The sequence below is a fragment of the Ovis canadensis genome, chromosome 17 (genome assembly GCF_042477335.2).
Source record: "Ovis canadensis isolate MfBH-ARS-UI-01 breed Bighorn chromosome 17, ARS-UI_OviCan_v2, whole genome shotgun sequence".
Classification (NCBI taxonomy): Eukaryota; Metazoa; Chordata; class Mammalia; order Artiodactyla; family Bovidae; genus Ovis; species Ovis canadensis.
Genome location: NC_091261.1, coordinates 71,710,717 through 71,723,106, shown reverse-complemented (window position 1 = coordinate 71,723,106; position 12,390 = coordinate 71,710,717). Strand labels below are relative to the sequence as shown.

Genomic DNA, 12,390 nt, shown 5'->3' with positions numbered 1-12,390 from the left:
TTCCCACGATCGTGGAGGCCACTGCGTGGTGCCTGCTGGAAGTCACGAGGCAGCAGCCACACGTACAAAGCGGAGGCTCTTTATTAATATGCCAGAAATCCGCAGACGTGGTGGGTTTTCTAGGCAACAAATCGCCGATGTACAAAACCTTACAGCATCGTTCCCGCTACCGATACAAAATGATTGTCACATGGTGTGGAGTAAGGCTGGGTTAGGGGAGGGAAGCGAGGAGGAGGGGCCGGATGGCGTCCCCCACCAAAGCTGGGTCAGGGCACAGGGCCATCAGACGCTGACTTATAAGTGGTAAGGGGTCCAGAGCAGGCCGGCATGCCTCACGTCGGTGTCACCGAGCTGAGGTGAGAGGGTGTCCGAGCTGGGTGAGCTCACAGCCCTGGGTGACACCCGCTCCCTGCTTGATGGCCTGTGTGTGAGCTGGAGGGTCCACCCTAGGAGGCCCCCAGTGACCCCACGGGGCAGCTGTCCTTGGCCTCAGTGATGAGGGCGCCCACCAGGGGCTGGAGTCTGGGCCATCAGCACTGTTGCCACTTGGCCTCCGTCCTGTCCCTGACTTAAAACAGGGCCTTTCGCAGGACGGGGGTGGGAAGCCTGGACTCAACCCACTCTTCCTGGTAGCAGCTGTCACCCTGGGGGTGGGGGAGTGCGCTCAGCCTCCCTGGCACCCCTCTTCTGAGGGCAGATGCTGAGATCGGAGGACTCATGCCTTCCTTTCAAGGCTGCCCCTTGCCTCCTGCTTCCAGAATGCCCATTTCAGTACACAAAAGCTAAAAGGCACCTGGTTGTGCAAATAAAGTTCCTTCTCTGGAGCGGGGAAGGGGTCCAGGCCTGGGCCTGGTACCAAGCTGTCTGCAGCAGCCTGTCGCTCCCCAGAGATGAGGAGGACAATGTCCTTCTCCTGATTCCTGGTGGGAACTTCAGTGGTTCTCAGTGATTGGTTTGTTTCCCTAAAGGGCTGTGCTTAAAAAAAAATAAAAACCACCACCACTCCTCCCCTGATGAGGGGCAGAGCTATGGGATGCTGGCTCTGGCGATCAGCCCTCCGAGGCCGCAGTCAAGACTTGGCCATGGAGGTGGGGTAGGGAGCCGGATCCTGCCCCGCTGGAAGGAGAATGCGGGGAGGGCAGAGGCTCTGGCCCTCGCCTTCCTAGCTCACGGAGGCAGCTGGAGAGCTGCGGTTGGAGCAGGATGCCCAGCGGGGGCTCCCCCCTGCCCTGTCCTCCCTGCATGCTGCCTCCTGCACCGGTGTGCAGCCCAGGAGCCACCACTGCTAACCCCGCCCTGCCGTGCATTCACGCCCCAACGGCACTCCAATCTCAGGACTCGCCCAAGGTTCCCGGGAAACCGAGGGGCCATCAGAACCCCCTCCTGGGATGGGGAAACCTTGGAGTGAGCCGAGTCCCCGCTCCCACCTCAGTCAAGTCCACGGGGAGTGACTCGCTCAAGGTGAGGGCAGAGCCGGCCAAGGGGACCAACGTGGGCGGCCGTGGACGGCCTGAGGTGAGCCTCTGCTTTTTGTTCCCTTTTCCTCAGCACGCACACATGTGAAGGACCTGCTACGGTCTTTGGCAGAATCCTGAATTAACCAAAATATCTTTTTGCTTGAACAGGACAATCCCAAGGCAAAGGGATTTAAGGAGAAAGCCCATTCACTTTAGGACTTGTTCTGGGGTGGTAGCCACTGGCCTGTTCTCCTCCTCCTATGGGCCATCTTAGAAGCATGTTCAGCAACAAGGGTTGAAACTTACGGTAGGTGAGAAGGCTCACGGAGCCAGGATACAGCATCTCTGGCCGCCCAGCGCTGGCTTAGATCTAACCACGTGGAGTACCCACAGCCCCAGATCACTGGTTCCGGTAGGTGCTTGCTGGGTCCTGGTTTCCCCCAAGGGAACACCCATTCCATTATCACATCTGGAGAAATACCAACCCGAGGATGTGGGCTCTTTCCTTCCTAAGTGGTTTTGTCCCCAAAGCAGGACACAGGAGCCCTGGGCTGTAGGGCAGGTCAGTGGGGAGGCTGCTGGGTGGGGAAGGATTCTGAGAACAGCGTCAGGAAGACGGTATGACAGGCACGTGGGCCCACTGTGAAGGCCAGCCCTGCAGAGATCAGCAGGTCCATTCACGTGCTCTTGTGAAGGGGCCTTCAGGAGCCTTCCATGTTAAGAGCCGCTCTTGGTGGCCTGACCCCCCCCCCACAAGAAGCAGCCGACTTCCAGGGTTAAATAGGGTAAGGCGGTTATAAACCAAACCCCATCTTGTCTGCCTTTTTCTCCTTTCTGTATATAAATATGTGCATATATATATGGATGTGTGTGTGTGTGTATATATATATATATAACATATACATATATACACATACATTACTTTGATACATTGTAGTAAAATAATACTATTGTGTTATTGCATAGAAGAGATGGCTTTTGCAGGCTGGGTTTAGGTGATGGTCTGGGAGCGCTGGCGGCTGCCTGGAGGCTGCTGGGTGGCAGGGACCACGCAGCTGCTGAGCTGTCGCTGATGTTCCTCCTGCTTGCGGGCGTGTTCCTCATACCACTCCTAAAGCAAGAGAGCAGACAGGGTGCTGAGTGGGTCCCGCCCCAGTCCTGCCAGCTAACCCCAGCCTAATGGGGGTCACCCAGGCCGGGCAGCACTGGGGCCTCCATCTGCTGTGGGCGGCAGCAGAGAGGCTGCTGCTAGGGCCACCCAGCTGGGACTGAACACCACCCCCAGACCTGCTGGGAAGGCTGACTGTGCACCTAAGCGGAAAAATTACTGTGCAGTCTTTCTCTTTCTAATTAGAGGTATACAAACCTCCTTGTCCAGTGTGCTTTTGCACAAACCTCTTTGTAAATGAGGCCCAGGTAATAATCACCCTTTACTTGTGAACATAATCTGTGTGGTTCACAAAGAGATGTGGCACCCCCGCCCCCCCGCAACCCTCCATGAGCCGGGTGTCCTTATCTTACACTCGAAAAACCTGGCGCTCACAAGTTGTATAAAGTTCCGTGCAGTTTCATGCACCTCCTAACTCCCCTCTTTGAAGAGGCTGGTCCTGGCAAGCCGGCCAGGAACCACCCCGCCATGCTCCCTCTGCCCTGTGGGTCTCCTGCTGCGCGTGTTTCCTTCTCGGTTCTGGCTCAGAGGATGAGAAGGAGATGAGGTCAGTGACATGCGGAAGAACAGATAGGGGGGCTACCTGTGTTGGGGAACTAATGCTTCAGGGGTTCAAGGCTGAGCCCTGAAGGACCACTGGTGGTGGTTCCAACAGATAATCCCATAGCTCCCCACCGAGCACGCCCCACAACTCAAGACGGGGACTGGAGATGGGCCCCCGCCCGGCAGTGGGGAGGACCACTCCCACGCAGGAGGAACTTGCAGCGCGGTCTGGGGGGTGCTCCTACCTGAATCTCCTCTTGGTACATCTTTAGGCTCAGGTCGCTTTTGGTCCTTGATCTCCGTCCCAGAAACACCAAGGTATTTTGCTAGGGAAGAATGGGGAGGTTACAGGGACCCGCCCGAGTCTGGGCCCTGGTGCCTGGCTTCTGCAAAGGTGCCCCCCTCCCCCCAAAAAAGTCACTAAAACTTGTGGGGACAGAGGACTTCCCTGGTGGTCCAGTGATTAAGCCAGAGAAGAAAATGGCAACCCACTCCAGTATTCTTTCTGGGAGAATCCCATGGACAGAGGAGCCTGGCAGGCTATAGTCCATGGGGCTGCAAAGAGTTGGACACAACTAAGCAACTAAACACCAACCAGTGGCTAAGAATCCATCTTCCAATGCAGGGGCTGTGGGTTCGATCCTTGGTTGGGGAACTGAGATCTCACATGGCTCGGGGGAACTAAGTCTGTGTGCCACAACTAAGGCTCAGCACAGCGACACACCCACAAACACAACTTGAGGGGATGGACAGTGGGGGAGGGTTTGCACTAAGCTCCTTTGGACGAGGCCCTGGGGCTCCCCACCTCGTATCTCTCCATCTGGGAAAGGATCTTGAGCAGCTGGGCAATGTCTGAGTTGGCTCCCCCTGCCTCCCGGTAGAGCTTCAGAACTGCGACCAGCTCGTCTTTGGAGAGCTCCTTCTCCAGGGTGATGCCGCCGTCCACTGCGGGAGGGGAGGGCAGTGGGAAGGCGCCTGGCTTGGTCTGGTTTAGCCAGCCTCCCTGCTGCCCCTATAGGGGGCTTAAGGTTCCCTGGATCTGCAGGATACAACCCCCCCATGTCGCCCCTACCATCTAGCACTCCCATCCCTCCCGTTTCCTGCCCTTCACAGTTGCTGTGAGGAGCGCTGCTCAGGCCAGCAGCATACAGGGGACAGGGTTGCAGGAGGCCATCCCCGAGCCAGAAGGAAACAATCAGGTAGCCTGAGAGGACAGAGATTTGGAAACAAGTCGCCATAGGGATGTGGCGGTTTTGATGGAGAATCTGGAAAGAATAGAGGATCAGTACACAGAAAGCCATGCAACCTGGGAAAAGGGAGGCTGTCACTGAAGCCGGGCTTGTCAAGCTGCTATGGGCTCTGTGGCCCACAGTATTTACATCGTTTAAATCAAGAACCAGAGGACAAACATGTTGCTTGGAACACAGGGACGGTAACTAAAAGGAACAGCTAAGGGGTGAGCAGCCTGGGAGAGAAGAAAGGTGGGACAGAGGGCTGCTGGGGTCACAGTCGGCCTGTGGCTTTTCTTGTATTGTTCTGGTTTTTAAGATGAGATCCTGAGCGTTTTTGGTCATTAAGTATTTGAAAATAATGCAAATAAGAGGTCAAGAAAGATAAGCCAGACTGATAAGCTGAACTGCCAGAAGACTGGACATCCAGACAGCTGAAAAGCTGACAGCTGAACAGAAAGGCAGACAAGCGGCAGACACTCGCACTGACCTTCCGAGTCCTGGTTCTTGCGGCTGTAGTTCATTCGGAAGACAAAGGCTTCGAGGATGAAGGCCACAATGATGGTCATCACCACCTGCCCAGGCACAGGGAGGGGAGGAGAGAGGAATGGGGGGTGTGAACTGCGATGGGGCCCCAGAGCCCGGGCACTCTGCGGCCCCCGACCTACCATGGTCACGATGTAGAAGGTCATGAAGTAGAGGCGGCTCCAGTGCGAGGTCTGGGAGGTGACACCTTCCTGCAGACAGGGAAGCAGGCGGTGGGCGAGGGGCGGGGGCGGGGGGCGGGGATGCGCTGTCTACCCAGCCTTCTCTGTGGCCCCCGCTCTTTACAGACCCTTCCTGATTTGCCTTCAGTTGTGGAGACAAAGGAGGCCGACCTGGCTCCTTGGGTGCAAAAACTCTGTGCTCCTTAGGCCTGGACGCCTCCCCGTTCAGAGCTAATGGCGCAGGACTAAGGCAGGCAGCCTTTGGAAGAATTTAAAGGATGGGAAAAACCAACCAAGCACCTTGGCCACACTGTTCCTTGATTGGCAAGTTCCCCCCCACAGCAGTGGGAGCAGGACAGAGACCAGAGGCTGGCTGCCTGGCCTCTCCTGGCTGGTGAGGGATATGCAGAGAGGGTAGGGAGCAAGGCCACGTTCAGCTAATGGTGGGGTGGCCCCGGGATTCAGCCCATATCCTGGTCTCCCCACAGAACCCCAGCCCTCTGTGGGGGACAGGAGAGCAATGCACCCCTTGCTGGGCTGGGTGAGGGCAGACACCCCCAGGAGCTGACGGGGAGGTCTTTACCATGATGATGTACCAGTTGTTGACAACCGTGAGCTCGAACAAGGTCACTGCCAAACAGAAGGGAGAAAGAGAAGTGTCTTAATCAGACCCGCTTTTGCAAAGTGGGGTCAGTGGCCTCTCTGCACCCATCCTGGGTACCAGGCACCTGTCTGCTAGCCTGGGCTGTGAGCTCCAGAGAGAGCGGCCAAGACCCTTCCAGAGCGCCTGCCCCATAGGAAGTGGTCCCGTCTTGGCCTGGCCCCCAAAGCATGTGTCTTTTGCCTCAGAAGCTCGAGATGCTGGGGTGGGGATCCTGAGGAAGAGCCCCCCAGACCTTCCTCGGTCTAGGGATGTCATGAGGGGGTGCTCTGAGAAAGCTGCATCTGGCAAGGCCCCTACCGTCCGTGGCCCACTGCCCTTCCAGCTTCTCCGTGGACGCCAGGAGCAGAGCTGTGTGGGCCTGGCCTGGATGCACAGGGCACTGTGGCTGGGCACCCCCCGTGACACTGGGGTTGTGACAAGGGGGGTGGCTCCCCAGCATCAGGCTGTACCCCTCCCAGCCAAGCGTGAAGCTCTGCTGCTCCCCGATGCTGGGAAAGGGACAGCAGATGCAGGAAAACCTGGCGACCGAGTGAGCCCTGGGGTCTGGCTTGGGCTGCACCCCAAGCTGGGCAAACCAGAGGCTCCATGGGGGCCAAAGAGAACTCGAGCAAGTGTGGCAAACGCCCTGGGGAGGGGGAGGCCTCAGCCAGCTGCACTCCCCGACACCTGGGACCTGTGGGTACCACGGCCCACCTGGGCTTCCTGCACTCACCAAAGCTGTTCAGGATGTTGTCAAAATTATTGAGATAGTAGTAGCCCTCCTCCACGATGGTCCTGTTGCCCACGGTGTGGTTCAGCCAGCGGTAGGCATCTGCCACTGTGCTTGTACTGGCCGGGGAGATAGAGGGGTGGGGGGAAGGTTACAAGACAATTGGTCACCTTGACAGAGGACAGAAAATTTAAACAAACCAAGGTCTGACCGAGGAGCATCTGGCCTGGACCAGCCTGGTTTCCTGCCCAGCACCGCCCCTGCCAACCCTCAGCTCTCTTGCCCATCTTCCTGTCTCAAGGGGAGTCCCCAGGGTGCTGGTGGGAACCCCCGGACTCGCCCCCCACATCCTCCTCCACTTGGCATTTCTCTGCTGCTAAGACCTTCTTCCTCTCAGCAGCTGGAGGAGGGGAGAGAAAGACAGTGCCTCCTCTAGGCAGCTCCCCGACCCCAGTCCCCACCCCTCCAGTCTGCAGGGTGCTCTGGAGGCCGGGTGCCAGCAGCGCCTGGAGAGAGGCCCACTCCTCACGGGGCTCCCCCAGTACCTGGCCGAGCACTGTATATTCTCTTCTGTTGTAATCAGTCACCCCTGTTTTGAGAGCTTACTTGCTACTTCCCTTCCAGCCTTTTTATGACTCATCTGCTGTAAATCACGCTGATGGTTTGACACGTTTGGTCCTTGGGCCCCCAAGGAGCTTGTTCAGAGGGCAGCACCTGACAGGGTGGGGTCTAGAGTTTAAACTTTTAAGCAGCTGCCCTGGGGGTTCTGGTGTGCCCTAAGATCTGTGACCCACCACTGTGGGCTCTGGTTCTGAACCCAACGTGCTGCCGGTGGCTCTGGGACCTTTATCCATTAGGGCTTGAAGCTACAAGGACAGATTCTAAAGAGAATACTGGATGCGTCATGGGGGCCTGGGAGGAAGGAAGGGCTCACAGGAGGTTGTGTTCCCCGCTCTCTGTCCTTCCCGCGTGTGTCTGTCTCATCCTGTCAGTCCACCCCTAGCTGACCTGTCTGCCCGTGGCCCCTGGCCCACACTCCAGCAGTGGAGCAGCCTCCAGGGTTCAGCATGAAGGGAAAGCTGACAGAGGCCTTTGGGAGAGAGGCTCCCAGAGCCTGCCTGGGGGACGGGGTGAGTGGCTCAATGTCCTCGTTTCAGAGAGGCCCCTTTCCTAGCTGCCGCACTGTGCTGACAAGCCCTGGAAGCTCGGCACAGCGATCCCAGGGCTATAACGGGCGCGGTGGCTTCGGGGTCGGGTCCCTGGGGAAAGGCGGCTGTGCCAGCCCCGTCCGGGGCCCTCCAGGAACGCAGGCTGCCCCCGGGGGGCCCCGGCTGCAAACTCACTTGCAGCAGTTGGCGTAGAGGACTCCACAGAAGAACTCCATGCCCACGATGGCGAAGGAGTAGTAGAGGATGAGCAGGGTGAGGCCCAGGCTGGGGAGGAGGGGCAGAGCGTGATCGAGGGCCCGGCGGGAGAGCCCAGCTTGCCCGGCGGCCCTGGCACCGCAGACCCCCGAGCTGACCGAGGGGAGACGTGTGCCCCTAGCCAGGTGCGCCAGCTGGAGAGCGCCTGCAGGGGGCGGGCCTCGGACTCGGGTCAGGGGGTGGAAGAACGGCCCGGGTGAGGACTCGCACCAGACGCCCCTCGACCAGCAAGTCACCCCTTACCTGTGAGGGCAGACACAGGTGGTAAGTGAAGCTGACAGATCCCCGCCCTCCCTGACTGACGGCTCAGTGAAGACAGTGGAGCCAGGGAGACCGGTGGTGGTCAAGACCTCGGGCTCCCTGAAGACCCTTGATGTCCGTCCTTTCCTGGACTCCTCCTCGCCCTTCCCCCGCCCCCCGTGACCACCCACCCAGCTGCCCGCCCCGAGAGGACACAAGCTTCGTGGCGCCTGGCCCTGGGGGCCCAGAGTCAGGGTGCTACCTGGCCATCCGGGGCAGCAGCTCAAACATGGTGTCCAGCACGTTGCGGTAACGTTTCTTCAGCTTAAACAACCTGAGTGAGGGAAGAGGGAGGCCAGCCGGGTCACTTGAAGACACCGGGCGTGGCCGCAGCCTGGCCAATACACTGCACCAGGGGGTGGGGTCAGGGCAGGCCCGGGGCCTCTCTGTCCCCTGAGTGCCTCCTCTCCCCTAGAGTCACCAGCTGGGCACTCGGCTTAGGTGACTGGCACCCTGGGAAGGGCGGTGGCAGTGCCAGGACATTGGGGGCGGGACGGGACGGGCCCCTCCCTGAAGGGGTTCAGGGCAAGACTCTGATGGCACAGCTGCAGTGGCTATTTGCCTCCGCTTACAAATGAAGCCCGAGGCTCAGCGCAGGGCGAGGCCTTGCCCAAGACACTGTAATGACCTCGGGAAGAGGGGAGAAGGCCCTGCCCAAGGAGGCTTCTCCAGATAAGAAAGGGTCACCCCGTCCCTCACCTCCACGCCTCCCTCCCGGGAAGGATGGGAGGGGGCGATGGCCGTGAATGGGCTCGCAGCTGGATATTTTAGAGGAAAACGAGGCTTTAGAGGACACAAGGAGACCTCTTAACTGGCAAAGGACAACGTCTATAGATTTCTACAGATCTGTGCTGGATTCCTACACTGGTGCCCGGGGGGAAAGGTGAGACCAAGTGATGGTTTTTCTTGACAAGAGTCTGTGCCAGAAAATCATGACTGGGGCGCGGTAGGGTCTCAAAGGGTCTCTTTGGACCCTCAGGGGGCGGTGGCTCCCTGGTCTGTGACTGAGCTCATGGGTTTCTGTGGCTGCAGCTGATACCAGCACAGGCCAAGGTCACTGGAGCCCCGAGCTCCAAGGTCACTGGAGCCCCGAGCTATGGCTCTCTTCCACTGTCAGCGGCAGCAGGCCGCACAGGACAAGGCCCCCAGCACCCCCCAAGCACCAGCCCTGGGTGCTCCTGCAGGGGCGGGCCACCCTGACGCCCAGCCGGTGAGACTTCAGGCTCCATCTAGTCACTGCCCACCCACCAGACCCAGCCCTGCCATCACCTCAGCAGCTGGAGGGGACGCAGGACCACTATGAAGTAGAAGGGCTCCATGTTGAAGGCCAGAGCCAGCAGTCCCAGGAAGGCAAAGGCTGTGACGGAGAAGTCGAACCTGGGGATGGGGAGGGAAGGAGGAAGAGAAGCTGAGGTCTGCTCAGCCCGCCCCCACCACTGCAGGGAGACCCCCTAGCTGGTAAGGGACAACGTCCCCAGGCTTCTACAAACGTGTACCGTTTCCTACGGTGGTGGCCTGGGGAAAGCTGAGAGCAAGGGAGGGTATTTCTTGACAAGAGACAAAAAATCAGGGCTGAGGTGCAGTAGGGGCTTGGAAGGTCCCCATGGACCCTCAGAGGTTGTGGTGCTCTGGTTTATGACTCTGAGCCCACACACCAAACTACCGCAAAGGCAGCCGCAGGCCCTGCAGCTGGCCAGCTTCCTGCCACCGTCGGGTGCCTTTGAGGCTGCCGTCGCTGGGCCTCTCAGTCAACAGCCCATCCCTCAGGGGTCGGAAACCCCTTCCTAAAGGTCTCACGGCAGACACGGGATACACCAGTGACCTTGGTGAAGGGACTGCAGGATGGGGCAGGACCACAGCGGAGGCCCTCCTGGAGGCCAGCTCCCCCCACGCAGGACAGAGGACCCCCCCAGATACATATTAAAACCCTGCACCTGCCAACTGCGAGTGCATGCCCTGCTGCTCTGCCCAGCTCCTCTCTACTTACTAACCTATTTCACGCTCATGACCCGAGACCACGTGAGCGAGGCCTGACTTTGCAGGTGAGTTAACTTTCGTGGGCAGTGAGCGACCTCTTTGGGGTCTCTGGAACAGGGAGGGGGGCCTCCAGCTCGATGCTGACCATGCATCAGGCTGCGTGCCACCACCTCTGTTAGTGTTGTGGTTTTCATGGAGGATAAGAGAGCTTAGTTGTCAGGGAGGGGTGTGGGGTTCAATGACTCAGAAAGAGCCAGGCAGCCTAAGGACTCCCAAGAGGCCTCATCCAGGAGGGACTAGTGGGGTGGTCCCAGGGAGGAAGATGAGGGCCTGACCCTGGCGGTGCCCGGAGCCACAGGCAGAACCCCTCCAGGGGACAGAGACCCAAGCTGGCCTCGGACCTTCTGGTGGTAGGTGAGGAGGGAGAGGGCCCGTAGCTTTCATCAGAGTCTCTGACATGGTTGAGAAACATGCTCTGGGGACTTCCTTGGTGGTCCAGGGGCTAGGACTCCTCACTCCTGAGGCAGGGGGCCTGGGAACAAGATCCCACATGCCGCAACTAAAGACTTCACATGCTGCAACTAGAGATCCCACGTGCTGCAAAGACTGAAGATGCGGGTGCCACATCTAAGACCCTCCACGGTCAAATAAGTAATCAAATAAATTTAAAAAAAAAAAGGAGCGACACATGCTTTGTACTCACAAGTTCCATCCAGAGGACAGGTACTCGACAGGGCCCAGGCCGGCAACTTTCAGGAATAGCTCCACCGCGTAGACTGTGAGCAGGAGGAGGCAGTGAGCGGGGTCCCTGCTGCGGCCTCCCCCACACCTGGCCTGTCTCCTTTCTCAGGACTCTCCCGAGGTCTGGTTGCGCGCCCTGCGGACACCCACATCCCACCTGCGCCCCCAGTGGAAGTGTGGGCTCTGGAGCAGGGCCAGGCCCAGATGCTGGCCAACCAAGGCTGCCTGCTAACAAGACCAGCATGCGCTCCTGCTGCCTGGGGGGCTGCCAGGCATTGTCTGTCCATCCGACGGATATTTCCTGAGCACAACTTCCGTGCCAGGCATTGCACTGGATGGTTAGAGTTTAGAGGAAGACAGGGAATGAGTATGTTACACTGGGGGAGGTGTTACATTTGAAACAATCAGGGGCCAGCTTGGATGTGATCTTGGCCTGCTTGAGAGGCGGAAGGAAGGTGGGAGTCCCTGGAACATGATGAAAGGAGGAAGTGAAGGGGGAGCTGCGGCGGGGGGACTTCAGGTCACACGAGAGGCACAGCTGGGAATGGACCCCCAGGGCCCTCTAAACCGAGTGTGTACGCTGAGTCCCTATGCTACTCCGCATAGGATGCCAGAGGGCACTGATCAAGGCAGTCGAAATCCCACTTTTTAAGAAGAATGAAAACAATTTAGGATGTGGCGTTACTAGTCATGTCTAATGTTTAGCCGCGATGGGGGAGAGGGGTGTCAGGCAGAGGGGTGTGGTGAGGGGACGAGTGCACTGGCAGAGGAGACACCCAGGCAGAGGCCCAGGGCTAAGAGAGGGCAGGGGGTCCTGGGGGACAAGGCGGTGGGGGGGCGGTGCTGGTGAGAGACGAGGCCTCAGATGAAGGCTGAAGCGGCCCCACGTGGCCCTGTGAGTCACGCCCAGCACAGGGACTTGGTTAGAACAGGGACGGGGGAGAATCGGACTCGATTTTTGCTTCCCGCTGCTGTCGCTTCCCTGCTTTAGAGAAGAGCCATGAGACCCTAACCCAGAAGGAGGTTCCAGCCAGTGGCGAGGACACGAACAAGGCCATGTCAGAGACTTACTAGTCAGGAAGACGAGGTAACTCCACGGCACGTGCCTGGAGACGAAGATCCCACCTGTGAGAAGAGGGGCAGCAGCTGAAGAGGTGGGTGAGGGGCTTCCCTGGTCCAGTGGTTAAGAATCTGTCTGCCAGTGCCGGGCACATGGGTTTGATCCCTGCTCGGGAGAGATCCCATATGCAAGGGAGCAACTAAGCCCCTGCTTGAAGAGCCCGGGAGCCACAGCTACTGAAGCCCGCGTGCCTAAGGCCTGTGCTCTGCAGCAAGAGAAGCCACGGCAATGAGAAGCCTGTGCAGCACGATGGAGACAAGCCCCTACTCTCCACAGCTAGAGAAAACCCGCACCCAGCAACAGAGACCCAGCACAGCTGCAAATAAATAAATATAGATCTTAAAAAAAAAA

General features: G+C 58.7%; 1 protein-coding gene across 15 annotated transcripts in view; it reads right to left on the bottom strand.

The window, feature by feature from the left end:
• Positions 1 to 63: 63 nt before the first annotated feature.
• The window catches only part of TPCN1 (two pore segment channel 1), a 65,140-nt gene continuing 52,813 nt past the window's right edge, over positions 64 to 12,390 (bottom strand). For 11 of the 15 annotated variants that reach the window (XM_069558075.1, XM_069558081.1, XM_069558076.1 and 8 more), the window contains 12 exons: positions 11,991 to 12,044; positions 10,882 to 10,954; positions 9,471 to 9,578; positions 8,404 to 8,475; positions 7,821 to 7,910; positions 6,481 to 6,596; positions 5,688 to 5,734; positions 5,066 to 5,134; positions 4,888 to 4,972; positions 3,974 to 4,113; positions 3,414 to 3,494; positions 64 to 2,568 (listed from right to left, as the gene is read on the bottom strand). In XM_069558075.1, the coding sequence (XP_069414176.1) occupies positions 2,449 to 2,568; positions 3,414 to 3,494; positions 3,974 to 4,113; positions 4,888 to 4,972; positions 5,066 to 5,134; positions 5,688 to 5,734; positions 6,481 to 6,596; positions 7,821 to 7,910; positions 8,404 to 8,475; positions 9,471 to 9,578; positions 10,882 to 10,954; positions 11,991 to 12,044 (1,055 nt within the window). In that variant the 3' untranslated portion in view covers positions 64 to 2,448. Of the gene's footprint in view, positions 2,569 to 2,978; positions 3,145 to 3,413; positions 3,495 to 3,973; positions 4,114 to 4,887; positions 4,973 to 5,065; positions 5,135 to 5,687; positions 5,735 to 6,480; positions 6,597 to 7,820; positions 7,911 to 8,403; positions 8,476 to 9,470; positions 9,579 to 10,881; positions 10,955 to 11,990; positions 12,045 to 12,390 lie in introns of all 15 variants that reach the window. The other 4 variants (XR_011249982.1, XR_011249983.1, XR_011249985.1 and 1 more) reach the window with 1 other exon arrangement.